The sequence below is a fragment of the Scyliorhinus canicula genome, chromosome 2 (assembly GCF_902713615.1).
Source record: "Scyliorhinus canicula chromosome 2, sScyCan1.1, whole genome shotgun sequence".
Classification (NCBI taxonomy): Eukaryota; Metazoa; Chordata; class Chondrichthyes; order Carcharhiniformes; family Scyliorhinidae; genus Scyliorhinus; species Scyliorhinus canicula.
Genome location: NC_052147.1, coordinates 287,507,157 through 287,520,661, shown reverse-complemented (window position 1 = coordinate 287,520,661; position 13,505 = coordinate 287,507,157). Strand labels below are relative to the sequence as shown.

The window sequence follows — 13,505 nt, the reverse complement described above, 5'->3', positions numbered from 1 at the left end:
TCCGACAAGAAATGTGCAGTTCCTTGTGTAAGGCAGTGAGAAAGGGAGCGAGGTGGCTATTCGACTGTGGTTGTCACTCCTCAGAAACTCTGGCCCAATGAGAAAGTGGCAAGTCTAAAGTTCCAAATGTCCCACGGCTCTCATCAATAACTTCAATATCAGATCAATCGCAGCACTTTATAAACACAACACAGGATGGCAGCAAATATTCACTTGGATCAAACAGGCAGAATTCCCAGCTCCGGCTTTTTGATGCCAGATATTGGAAAACTGAGTCAAACAGCTCAGAATCAGCAAAATGGGACGGCAGCAGAATGGGACAGAGGAGAGAGCTCCTTCACAGAGATAGCATGACAGTGATGGGCCAAATGGCTGCCGCCCGCTTTGCGGGGGTGCAGTTCGGTGACCATTCAGTCAGCTCGGTGAAGTAGATTTCGTCCTTGACTGCGAGGCACACCATGGCCAAATATTTGCCTTCCTCAGAAACAATGAGGTGTCACTCGGGGGAACACGGGGCCTGGCTGGAATGATGGGAATGCATTCCAGGAGGACCTCAGGAGAGATGGGATTAAATTAACAGCAGAGTCCGAGCAGGGAATTAAATGCACAGATTGTCCAAACTCCATCACAGTCAGTCTTCGTCCCACTCTCTCATTCACATTGGTGGACAAACACAGCCAACAACAACTTGCAATGATATAGCTCCTCTAAAACATCCCAATAAAATCTGACACAGGGTCACATGAGGAGACATTTGGTCAGCTGACAAGAAGCTCAATCACAGAGGTTTGAAGGAGTGTCTCGGAGAGGTTTAGGGAGGGAGCGTAGAGCCCAGGTCTCTGAAGCGATTCACATTGGGGATATGGGAAATGGCAGAAATAGAGAAGCACGGAAATCTCAGAAAGTTGGGGAGTGGTGCGGGAGGTTACAGGGTGGGCGGGGGGTGGGGGGGGGGGGTGCAGGGGGAAACGGGCAGGGGGTCATTGAGCGATTCAATAACTGAGGTGTTGCTTGACCAGTAGCCACAGCTTCTCCCCACAGCTAGAAGACTCCTCAACAACTCCCTCTCAGACTGATCTGTTCCCTGTAAGAACACTATTCACGGACCCTATGCTGCTCTTGCTCATGTATTTGCTTTGTTTGGCCCCTTGTTCCGCACTGTAACCAATCACTGTTTGTCGATGTACCATTTGTCAATGTTCTCTGTTGATTTCCTTGGCCGCAGAAACATACATTTCACTGCTCTTTGGTACATGTGACAATCAGTGTGGCGGAGTGAGCAGAGGGGGTGAGAGGGAAACAGGATTTGGTGGGAGTTCGGATGTGCTGTTGTGAATGAGATGAATGGTTTCTTCAGATGAGCCACACAATGTAACACGGCTGATGGAGACTGACCACTGCTCCCCTCCAACAGGTCTTCACCAGGTACGGGAAATGTTACACCTTCAACGCCAACAAATCCAATGTGAAGAAAATGAAGCAAGGCGGAATGGGCCACGGGCTGGAGATTATGCTGGACATTCAGCAGGATGAGTACCTCCCGATCTGGCAGGAGACAGGTCAGTGACTCTGCTACATTTCCCTGGGCCATCCTGGGCCACACAGTGACTTGCTCTCCACTGGGAGAGAGTACATCAGCTCAGCGGGGGCAAGGGGGCGGGAGGGTGGGGGTGGGCGGAGGGGGGGGGCAGGGCAGGGGGGGGCAGAGGGGATGGGGGGTGCAGGGGGGGCAGAGGGGGGGGCAGGGCAGGGGGGGCAGAGGGGGCAGAGGGGGCGGGAGGGCAGGGGGGGTGGGAGGGCAGAGGGGGGGCAGAGGGGGGGGCAGGGCAGGGGGGGCAGGGGGGGCAGAGGGGGCAGGGGAAGAGGGGGGTAGAGGGGGCAGGGGAAGAGGGGGTGGGGGCAGAGGGGGCAGGGGGTCAGAGGGGGCGGGGGGTCAGAGGGGGGCGAGGGGGCAGAGGGGGGCTGGGGGTAGAGGGGGCGAGGTGGTGGGGGGTAGAGGGGGCGGGGTGGAAGAGTGGGCGGGGGGCAGAGGGTGGCGGGGGTGAGGGGCAGAGGGGGGCGGGGGCAGAGGGGGCGGGGGGCAGAGGGGAGCGGGGGGGCAGAGGGGAGCAGGGGGGGAAGAGGGGAGCGGTGGGGCAGAGGGGGACGGGGCAGAGGGGGCGGGGGGCAGAGGGGAGCGGGGGGGGCAGAGGGGGGCAGAGGGGGGCGGGGGGCAGAGGGGGGCGGGGGGCAGAGGGCAGAGGGGGGCAGAGGGGGCGGGGGCAGAGGGGGCGGGGTGGAAGAGGGGGCGGGGCAGAGGGTGGCGGTGGTGGGGGGCAGAGGGGGCGGGGGCAGAGGTGGCGGGGGGCAGAGGGGAGCGGGGGGGCAGAGGGCAGCGGGGGGCAGAGGGGGCGGGGGACAGAGGGGAGCGGGGGGGCAGAGGGGAGCGGGGGGCAGAGGGGGGCGGGGGGCAGAGGGGGCGGGGGCAGAGGGGAGCGGGGGGGCAGAGGGCAGCGGGGGGCAGAGGGGGCAGGGCAGAGGGGGGCGGGGGGCAGAGGGGGGTGGGGGCAGAGGGGGCGGGGGCAGAGGGCAGAGGGGAGCGGGGGGCAGAGGGCAGCGGGGGGCAGAGGGGGGCGGGGGGCAGAGGGGGGCGGGGGGGCAGAGGGGGGATGCATCCACAGGGAGATTTTTGCAAGGATAATCATACTGACGAGATCAGGAACATTAGTCTCCCAGGGTAAACAAATCTCGATCTGGGCTGGGGTCTGGACTGGGGTCTGGCCTGGGGACTGTGCTGGGGACTGGGTTGGGGTCTGGCCTGGGGAATGGGCTGCGGCATGGTACGGGGTCTGGGCTGGGGTCTGGCCTGGGGTCTGGGCTGGGGTCTGGCCTGGGGTCTGGGCTGGGGTCTGGCCTGCGGTCTGTGCTGGGGTCAGGGTTGGGGTCTGGGCTGCGGTCTGGGCTGGGGGAACTGTATCCCTGTGAGAGTCTGTGTGTGTGGAACTGTATCCCTGTGAGAGTCTGTGTGTGTGGAACTGTATCCCAGTGAGAGTCAGTGTGTGTGGAACTGTATCCTAGTGAGAGTCAGTGTGTGTGGAACTGTATCCCAGTGAGAGTCAGTGTGTGTGGAACTGTATCCCAGTGAGAATCAGTGTGTGTGGAACTGTACCCCAGTGAGAGTCAGTGTGTGTGGAACTGTATCCCAGTGAGAGTTAGTGTGTGTGGAACTGTATCCCAGTGAGAGTCAGTGTGTGTGGAACTGTATCCCAGTGAGAGTCAGTGTGTGTGGAACTGTATCCCAGTGAGAGTCAGTGTGTGTGGAACTGTATCCCAGTGAGAGTCAGTGTGTGTGGAACTGTATCCCAGTGAGAGTCAGTGTGTGTGGAACTGTATCCCAGTGAGAGTCAGTGTGTGTGGAACTGTATCCCAGTGAGAGTCAGTTTGTGTGGAACTGTATCCAGTGAGAGTCAGTGTGTGTGGAACTGTATCCCAGTGAGAGTCAGTGTGTGTGGAACTGTACCCCAGTGAGAGTCAGCGTGTGTGGAACTGTATCCCAGTGAGAGTCAGTGTGTGTGGAACTGTATCCCAGTGAGAGTCAGTGTGTGTGGAACTGTACCCCAGTGAGAGTCAGTGTGTGTGGAACTGTACCCCAGCGAGAGTCAGTGCGTGTGAAACTGTATCCCAGTGAGAGTCAGTGTGTGTGGAACTGTATCCCAGTGAGAGTCAGTGTGTGTGGAACTGTATCCCAGTGAGAGTCAGTGTGTGTGGAACTGTACCCCAGTGAGAGTCAGTGTGTGTGGAACTGTACCCCACTGAGAGTCAGTGTGTGCGGAACTGTATCCCTGTGAGAGTCAGTGTGTGTGGAACTGTACCCCAGTGAGAGTCAGTGTGTGCAAAAGAGAATTTGCAGTTTGAGATTGCGGCAGTTTGAATTCAATCTCTATTGTTGTCTAAGTTTACAATTCCTTCTGTTTCAGATGAAACCTCCTTTGAAGCTGGTATCCGAGTTCAAATTCATAATCAGAATGAGCCGCCCTATATTCATCAGTTAGGTTTCGGAGTACCCCCCGGATTCCAAACCTTCGTCTCTTGTCAGGAACAAAGGGTATTTCCAGCAAATCCCTCGCGTTAGCCTCTTCAATTTACCCGCTTCACCTCAGTGCTGTTATGGGAAATCTGGAGGGAACTTCACTCTGTATCTAACCCGTGCTGTACCTGTCCTGGGAGTGTTTGATGGGGACAGTGTAGAGGGAGCTTTACTCTGTATCTAACCCCGTGCTGTACCTGTCCTGGGAGTGTTTGATGGGGAACAGTGTAGAGGGAGCTTTACTCTGTATCTAACCCCGTGCTGTACCTGTCCTGGGAGTGTTTGATGGGGACAGTGTAGAGGGAGCTTTACTCTGTGTCTAACCCCGTGCTGTACCTGTCCTGGGAGTGTTTGATGGGGACAGTGTAGAGGGAGCTTTACTCTGTATCTAACCCCGTGCTGTACCTGTCCTGGGAGTGTTTGATGGGTTCAGTGTAGAGGGAGCTTTACTTTGTATCTAACCCCGTGCTGTACCTGTCCTGGGAGTGTTTGATGGGGACAGTGTGGAAGGAGCTTTACTTTGTATCTAACCCCGTGCTGTACCTGTCCTGGGAGTGTTTGATGGAGACAGTGTAGAGGGAGCTTTACTCTGTATCTAACTCCGTGCTGTACCTGTCCTGGGAGTGTTTGATGGGGGCAGTGCAGAGGGAGCTTTACTCTGTATCTAACTCCGTGCTGTACCTGTCCTGGGAGTGTTTGATGGGGACAGTGTAGAGGGAGCTTTACTCTGTATCTAACTCCGTGCTGTACCTGTCCTGGGAGTGTGTGATGGGGACAGTGTAGAGGGAGCTTTACTCTGTATCTAACTCCGTGCTGTACCTGTCCTGGGAGTGTTTGATGGGGGCAGTGCAGAGGGAGCTTTACTCTGTATCTAACCCCGTGCTGTACCTGTCCTGGGAGTGTTTGATGGGGACAGTGTAGAAGGAGCTTTACTCTGTATCTAACCCCGTGCTGTACCTGTCCTGGGAGTGTTTGATGGAGACAGTGTAGAGGGAGCTTTGCTCTGTATCTAACCCCGTGCTGTACCTGTCCTGTGAGTGTTTGATGGGGACAGTGTAGAAGGAGCTTTACTCTGTATCTAACCCCGTGCTGTACCTGTCCTGGGAGTGTTTGATGGAGACAGTGTAGAGGGAGCTTTACTCTGTATCTAACCCCATGCTGTACCTGTTCTTGTTGTCATAATGGGTCTGGTTTAGCTCACTCAGCTAAATCGCTGGCTTTGAAAGCAGACCAAGGCAGGCCAGCAGCACGGTTCGATTCCCGTACCAGCCTCCCCGGACAGGTGCTGGAATGTGGCGACTAGGGGCTTTTCACAGTAACTTCACTGAAGCCTACTCGTGACAATAAGCGATTTTCATTTCATTTCAGTGATACAGCACAAAACAGGCCCTTCGGCCCACCATGCCTATGCTGCCACCTTCAGGCACCCATGGACCAGTTCACCAAGGTCCCTTTGTTCCTCAATGTTGGACCTACTGTTCATTGTGTCTCTCCTACACCTCCCAAAAAGTAACACCTCATTACTCAGCATTCAATTCCATCTGCCGTTGCTCTGCCCAATTTACCAGCTGATCAATATCAGTTTGTAGCCTAAGGCTATCGTCCTCACTATCAACACACCAGCAGTTAATGTAAATAACTAACACCGAGGGTCCCAGTCCCCTGTGGTACATCGCTGGTCACAGGCTTCCAAAAGCAACCCTCCACCATCACCCTTTGCCTCCTGTTAAGAAGCTAATTTTGAATCCAATTGGCCAATTTGCCTTGGATCCCATGGGCTGTAACTTTTTGGACCAGCCTTCCATGTGGAACCTTGTCAAAGTCCTTACTGAAGTCCATGTAAACCACTCAACTGCACTACCCTCATCAATATATTTAGTTACCTTTTCAAAAACTCAATTAAATTAGTTAGGTTGGATCTCCCTCCAACAAACCCGTGCTGGCTATTCCTCATCAATCCCTGCCTTTCAAAGTGTTCGTTAATCCTCACCCTCAGAATTTGTTCTCCAATAATTTCCCTCCCACTGACGTTAGACTAACTGGCCTGCAATTACCTGGTTTATCCCTGCTGCCCTTCTTGAATAAAGGTGCCACATTGGCTCTCCCCCAGTCATCTGACACTTCACCTGTGGCCAGTGAAGAGTAAATATCTCCGTCAGGGTCTCATCAATCTCCTTCCTTGTTTCCTGTAGCAGCCTGCCATCCATCCCATCAAGCCCTGGAGATTTATGCACTCTTATGGCTGCAAAACACCTAATACCTCATCTTGATTAATCTTAACGTGCTCTAGAACTTCAACGTCCCTAACTGAAACCTCCAGCTTCCCCTGTGTTTCTCTTCAGTGACTACAATACCTCGCTCACGTTCTCTGGCTCCACGCAAAGATTGCCTCTTTGTCCCTAATTGGCCGCACCCTTTCCCTGGTCATCCTCTTGCCCTTAATATAAAATTGGAGTTTTCCTTAATCCTCTCTGCCAATGATAATCCTCTTTGCCCTCCTAATTTATTTTTTAAGCCCCCCACACTCTCTATCCTCCTGCAGGACTGCCCCATTTTCAGTGCTCTATACCTGGCATATTCTTCCTTTTTTTCCTTTATCAAACCCTCGATATGCTTGGAAATCCAGGGTTCCCTGGGCGTGCCAGCCTTGTCATTCACTTTGAGAGGAGGCCCTGAACTCTCACTATTTCACTTTTAAATGACTCCCTCTTTCCAGGTGTAGATTTATCTGTAAGTTGCTGCTCCCAATCTGTTTGCCAGATCCTGTCCAATGACATGGATATCGGCCTTCCCCCATTTCACACACATTTCTGCACTATCCTTAACCCGTTTCCATAGTGACTTTGAAACTTACAGAATTATGGTCACTATTCCCAAAATAATAATAATCTTTATTAGTGTCACAAGTAGGTTTACATTAACACTGCAATGAAGTTACTGTGAAAAGCCCCTAGTCGCCACATTTCGGCGCCTGTTCGGGTACACAGAGATAGAATTCAGAATGTCCAAATTACCTAACAGCACGTCTTTCGGGACTTGTGGGAGGAAACCGGAGCACCCGGAGGAAACCCACGCAGACACGGGGAGAACGTGCAGACTCCGTACAGACTGTGACCCAAGCCGGGAATCAAACCCGGGACCCTGATGCTGTGAAGCAACAGTGCTAGCCACTGTGCCACCACGCCCACCCACTGACGCGTTGACCACTTGACCAGTGTAATTTCCTCAGACCAGGTTTCACCCTGCCTCATCCCGAGTCGGACTATCTGTACTGGCACAAAAGGCTCTCCTGGGTTTACTTTTACAGCTCCACCCTGTTTAATCCTTTCACACTGCGGCGATTCCAGTTAATATTGGTGAAGTTGAAATCTCCAATTACTTACCTGGATTCCTCTCACACCTCTCTGTGATTTGCCGACAGATCTGCTCCTCTCTCTCCCTCAGACTGTTGGGAGGCCTGGAGGACAATTCCAGAAAAGTGATCGCCCCTTTGTTATTTCGAAGCTCCACCCTTATGGCCACATTTGAGGAGCGTCTAAGACATCCTCCCTCATTCCCGCAGCGATGGTCTCTTTTATCAATAATGCAATGCCCCCACTTGTCTTTAATCCCGCCTCCCCCGCCCACATCACGCCTGAAACCTCTATACCCTGGAATGTTTGTATGTTTGAATGTTTGTAGTTTTCCTGTTCTCTTTCTCTCGTTCTTTTTATTCAGTTGACGTATTTGCCCCAACCTTGGGGTCATTGCCACTCCATTCTGAAGGGAAACCTCCTCCCCGGATATGAGGAATACAGTTTGACAGCGTGTCGTATCAACTGTGAGAAGGAGGCTGTGGTCAGGAAATGCCACTGTCGGATGGTCCACATGCCAGGTAGAGTGAGAGTGGGCATATCATACTCTGGGCACCTCTGTGTGGTGGCACCATGCTGGGTCACATGTGGGGGACTGAATGTAACATCAACATATTAATTCCGCAACAGCAGCACATGCGATTGTCATTGGAATACAGTGATTAATGCAAATACGTGCAAATAGTCCAAGATAGATTTATTCATGGGAGTCATTTGGGACAGGGTTTTGACACAGACAAATTGAAGCTGATGAATGGGGAGTGACTTGGAGGGGAACCTCCAGGTGGTGGGGTTCCTGGGTATCTGCTGCTCTTGTCCTTCCAGATGGTAGAGGTCCTGGGTTTGGAAGGTGCTGCCGAAGGAACCTTGGTGAGTTGCTGCAGTGCTTCCTGTAGATGGGACACACGGCTGCCACTGGTGGAGGGAGTTGGTGTTTATGTTGAGGGAGTTGTTTGTGGTTTGATTTCCATGTTGAATACTATTTGGACCTGTTGTCAGTTCACTTGTGGTCTAACCTGGTTTGGGATGGTTTCCTTCTACCCGACAAGTTTCCTCCCACAAGTTTCCGACCTGGTATTTTCTGGGGTCTCTGCGATGTTCCGCCTCCGATGGGCCGAGTTCCCGATGCCGCGGGTCACACGTGGTTTCAGAAACCGTGAAACCGGCATCATGGTGGCTGCTGAGGGAGAGAGAGGGGGGGGTACGGAAAGTGTCTAACGTTGCCATAGTTTGCTGACAGTCATGCCGCTGGCCTGGGGGCTTCTGCCAGGGCCGGGGGGAGTAGCGGGGGAGAGGGGGGCAGGAGGTGGGCTGTGGGGTCAGGGTGGAAGGGTACGGAACGCCATTGCCCCAGCCGGCAAGGCAGCCATACAGCTGTGCACACCGCTAACTGCCCACTGTGAACCGAGGGCCACGGGTCATATAGGTGTTTCCCCCCCCCACCCCCCCCCCCACCCCCCCAGGCCACCCCCCTCTGGCCCTCTGGCCCCAGCTGACCCATCTATTGGGGCGGCGCAGTAGCACAGTGGTTAGCACTGTAGCTTCAAATCGCCAGGGTCCCAGGTCGATTCCCGGCTTGGGTCACTGTCTGTGCGGAGTCTGCACGTTCTCCCCGTGTCTGCGTGGGTTTCCTCCGGGTGCTCCGGTTTCCTCCCATAAGTCCTGAAAGACGTGCTGTTGGGTGAATTGGACATTCTGAATTCTCCCTCTGTGTACCCGAACAGGCGCCGGAATGTGGCTGGTTTAGGACAGGGCTAAACCGCTGGCTTTTAAAGCAGACCAAGCAGGCCAGCAGCACGGTTCGATTCCCGTACCAGCCTCCCCGAACAGGCGCCGGAATGTGGCGACTAGGGGCTTTTCACAGTAACTTAATTGAAGCCTACTCGTGACAATAAGCGATTTTCATTTCATTTTCATGTGGAGACAAGGGGCTTTTCACAGTAACTTCATTGCAGTGTTAATGTAAGCCTATTTGTGACAATAATAAAGATTATTACAAAAAAAGATGATTATTATAAAGCTGTATGGATGCTCCAGCACAAACAGTGCCACCATGTTGGCTGGGATGAGTGTGTGTGGGGAGTGTGTATGGGGAGTGTGTGTGGGGAGTGTGTTTGGGGAGTGTGTGGGGAGTGTCTGTGGGGAGTGTGTGTGGGGGGTGTGTGTGGGGAGTGTGTGTGGGGAGTGTGTGTGGGGGTGTGTGTGGGGAGTGTGTGTGGGGAGTGTGTGTGGGGAGTGTGTCTGGGGAGTGTGTGTGGGGAGTGTGTGTGGGGAGTGTGTGTGGGGAGTGTGTATGGGGAGTGTGTGTGGGGAGTGTGTGTGGGGAGTGTGTGTGGGGGTGTGTGGGGGGAGTGTGTCTGGGGAGTGTGTCTGGGGAGTGTGTATGGGGAGTGTGTGTGGGGAGTGTATGTGGAGAGTGTGGTGTGGAATGAGTGTGTGTGGGATGAGTGTGTGTGGGATGAGTGTGTGTGGGGAGTGTGTGTGGGGAGTGTGTGTGGGGAGTGTGTGTGGGGAGTGTGTATGGTGAGTGTGTGTGGGGAGTGTGTATGGGGAGTGTGTATGGGGAGTGTGCATGGGGAGTGTGTGTGGGATGAGTGTGTGCGGGGAGTGTGTGTGGGAAGTGTGTGTGGTGAGTGTGTGTGGGGAGTGTGCGTGGGGAGTGTGCGTGGGGAGTGTGCATGGGGAGTGTGCGTGGGGAGTGTGAGTGGGGAGTGTGAGTGGGGAGTGTGTGTGGGGCGTGTGTGTGGGGAGTGTGTGTGGGGAGTGTGTGTGGGGTGTGTGTGTGGGGAGTGTGTGTGAGGTGTGAACGGGGGGAGTGTGTGTGGGGAGTGTGTATAGGGAGTGTGTGTGGGATGAGTGTGTGTGGGGAGTATGTGTGGGGAGTGTGTGTGGGAAGTGTGTGTGGGATGAGTGTGTGTGGGGATTGTGTGTGGGGAGTGTGCGTGGGGAGTGTGCGTGGGGAGTGTGTGTGGGGAGTGTGCGTGGGGAGTGTGTGTGGGATGAGTGTGTGCGGGGAGTGTGTGTGGGAAGTGTGTGTGGTGAGTGTGTGTGGGGAGTGTGCGTGGGGAGTGTGCGTGGGGAGTGTGCGTGGGGAGTGTGAGTGGGGAGCGTGTGTGGGGAGTGTGCGTGGGGAGTGTGCGTGGGGAGTGTGCGTGGGGAGTGTGTGTGGGGAGTGTGCGTGGGGAGTGTGCGTGGGGAGTGTGTGTGGGGAGTGTGTGTGGGGAGTGTGCGTTGGGAGTGTGCGTGGGGAGTGTGCGTGGGGAGTGTGTGTGGGGAGTGTGTGTGGGGAGTGTGCATGGGGAGTGTGTGTGGGAAGTGTGTGTGGTGAGTGTGTGTGGGGAGTGTGCGTGGGGAGTGTGCGTGGGGAGTGTGAGTGGGGAGTGTGTGTGGGAAGTGTGTGTGGTGAGTGTGTGTGGGGAGTGTGCGTGGGGAGTGTGCGTGGCGAGTGTGAGTGGGGAGTGTGTGTGGGGAGTGTGCGTGGGGAGTGTGCGTGGGGAGTGTGTGTGGGGAGTGTGCGTGGGGAGTGTGCGTGGGGAGTGTGCGTGGGGAGTGTGCGTGGGGAGTGTGCGTGGGGAGTGTGTGTGGGGAGTGTGCGTGGGGAGTGTGCGTGGGGAGTGTGCGTGGGGAGTGTGTGTGGGGAGTGTGCGTGGGGAGTGTGCGTGGGAAGTGTGTGTGGTGAGTGTGTGTGGGGAGTGTGCGTGGGGAGTGTGCGTGGGGAGTGTGAGTGGGGAGTGTGTGTGGGAAGTGTGTGTGGTGAGTGTGTGTGGGGAGTGTGCGTGGGGAGTGTGCGTGGGGAGTGTGAGTGGGGAGTGTGTGTGGGGAGTGTGCGTGGGGAGTGTGTGTGGGGAGTGTGTGTGGGGAGTGTGCGTGGGGAGTGTGTGTGGGGAGTGTGTGTGGGGAGTGTGAGAGGGGAGTGTGCGTGGGGAGTGTGTGTGGGGAGTGTGTGTGGGGAGTGTGCGTGGGGAGTGTGCGTGGGGAGTGTGCGTGGGGAGTGTGCGTGGGGAGTGTGTGTGGGGAGTGTTTGTGGGGAGTGTGTGTGGGGAGTGTGTGTGGGGAGTGTGCGTGGGGAGTGTGTATGGGGAGTATAATGTGTATGTGCGGCTGCAGCTTGTCAGCTGCCTGAGTGACAATCACGGACCCGGTGAATCCGGCCCCGTTTCCCATTGGGAGCGGTTGTGTTCCGCACAGCGCCAGTGTTAGCCCCTTAACGGCAGCCCCGGGTAGGGCAGCAGTTTTGCTGTTGTGGAAGTCCACGATTACTGCCCCGACATCAACACTCCGGAACCGAGATTCCCGCCCCAGCCTCCGGAACGGGGAGCATCCCACACCCTCTGGAACAGGGAGAATCCCGCCCCCTCCCCTCCGTCTGGAACGGGGAGTATCCCACCCTCCCCTCCGTCCGGAACGGGGAGTATCCCACCCTCCCCTCCTTCCGGAACGGGGAGTATCCCCCCCTCCAGTATGGGGTGTTTCCCGCCGCAGCCTCAGGAATGGGGAGAATCCCGCTGCAGCCTCCGGAATGGGGAGTATCCCACCCCCACCCCGGAACAGGGAGAATCCCGCTACAGCCTCCGGAATGGGGAGAATCCCGCTGCAGCCTCCGGAATGGGGAGTATCCCACCCCCACCCCGGAATGGGGAGTATCCCACCCCCACCCCGGAATGGGGAGTATCCCACCCCCCTCCCCGGAATGGGGAGAATCCCGCCCCCTTTCCGGAATGGGGAGAATCCCACCCCCTCCCCGGAATGGGGAGTATCCCACCCCCTCCCCGGAATGGGGAGTATCCCACCCCCTCCCCGGAATGGGGAGTATCCCACCCCCTCCCCGGAATGGGGAGTATCCCACCCCCTCCCCGGAATGGGGAGAATTCCGCCCCACCCTCCGAAATGGGGAGTATCCCACCCCCTCCCCGGAATGGGGAGTATCCCACCCCCTCCCCGGAATGGGGAGAATTCCGCCCCCCCCTCCGAAATGGGGAGTATCCCACCCCCACCCCGGAATGGGGAGTATCCCACCCCCTCCCCGGAATGTGGAGTATCCCCCCCTCCCACCCCGGAATGGGGGGTATCCCACCCCGGAATGGGGAGTATCCCACCCCCTCCCCGGAATGGGGAGTATCCCACCCCCTCCCCGGAATGGGGAGAATCCCACCCCCCCCCCCCCCGGAATGGGGAGAATCCTGCCCCAGCCTCCGGAATGGGGAGTATCCTGCCCGTGTGTTGAGGGTTTTGCTTCAGTTACTGAATTTGTTTCCATTTCTCAGGTACTGAAGACATCTGTTCGCCGAAGCAATATGTGGAGTGTGCGGACAAGATCCTGGGTAAGTGAGGGGCTCCCTGACATTGTTTGATGAATGGCACAATCTTACATCACGCCATTCATCCCATCGTGTCTGTACTAGCTCTGTGAAGGAACTATGAAATCAGTCTCACTCCCCCCGCTCTTTCCCCAGGATCTAGCATTACTTTCCTTTTCATCGTTTTCTCCAATTTCCTTCTAAATTTCCAATTGAATCTGATTCCTCCATCCTCTCAGACAGCACCTTCCCAATCACAACTCACCATGGGCAGCACGGTGGCACAGTGGTTAGCACAGCTGCCTCACAGCACCACGGGCCTGGGTTCAATTCCAGCCTCGGGTGACTGTGCGGAGTCTGCACGTTCTCCCCGTGTCTGCGTGGGTTTCCTCCGGATGCTCCGGTTTCCTCCCACAGTCCAAAGGTGTGCAGGTTCGGTGGATTGGCCGTGATGAATTGTCCCTCAGTGTACAGGTTAGGGGGGATGGGGAGGGGGAGTGGGCCTGGATGGGGTGCTGTTTCAGAGGGTTGGTGCAGACTAGATGGGCCGAATGGCCTCCTTCTGCACTGCAGGGATTCCAGGAAAACATCTCTCCCTCTGGTTCTTTCACTGATTCTCTCTGTGGCTCTCTGGTTACCAACTCTCCTGTTACTGGACCATTGGGCGGGATGCTCCCCTGCCCGGGAGAGGGGGGAGGGGGGGGGGTGGAGAATCCCGCCCACTGTCTCCTCATAAACTGCCTCAAAGCCCCTCATGATTTTGAATGAGTCCATTAAATCCCCTCTTAA

The 13,505-nt window shown here is 55.9% G+C and overlaps 1 protein-coding gene across 1 annotated transcript in view; it reads left to right on the top strand.

The window, feature by feature from the left end:
- The window catches only part of asic4a (acid-sensing (proton-gated) ion channel family member 4a), a 236,367-nt gene that overhangs the window by 198,006 nt on the left and 24,856 nt on the right, over nucleotides 1-13,505 (top strand). Inside the window, exons 2-5 of the mRNA XM_038790220.1 lie at nucleotides 1,415-1,559; nucleotides 3,957-4,084; nucleotides 7,784-7,940; nucleotides 12,684-12,740. Of these exons, the coding sequence (XP_038646148.1) occupies nucleotides 1,415-1,559; nucleotides 3,957-4,084; nucleotides 7,784-7,940; nucleotides 12,684-12,740 (487 nt within the window). The remainder of the gene's footprint in view (nucleotides 1-1,414; nucleotides 1,560-3,956; nucleotides 4,085-7,783; nucleotides 7,941-12,683; nucleotides 12,741-13,505) is intronic.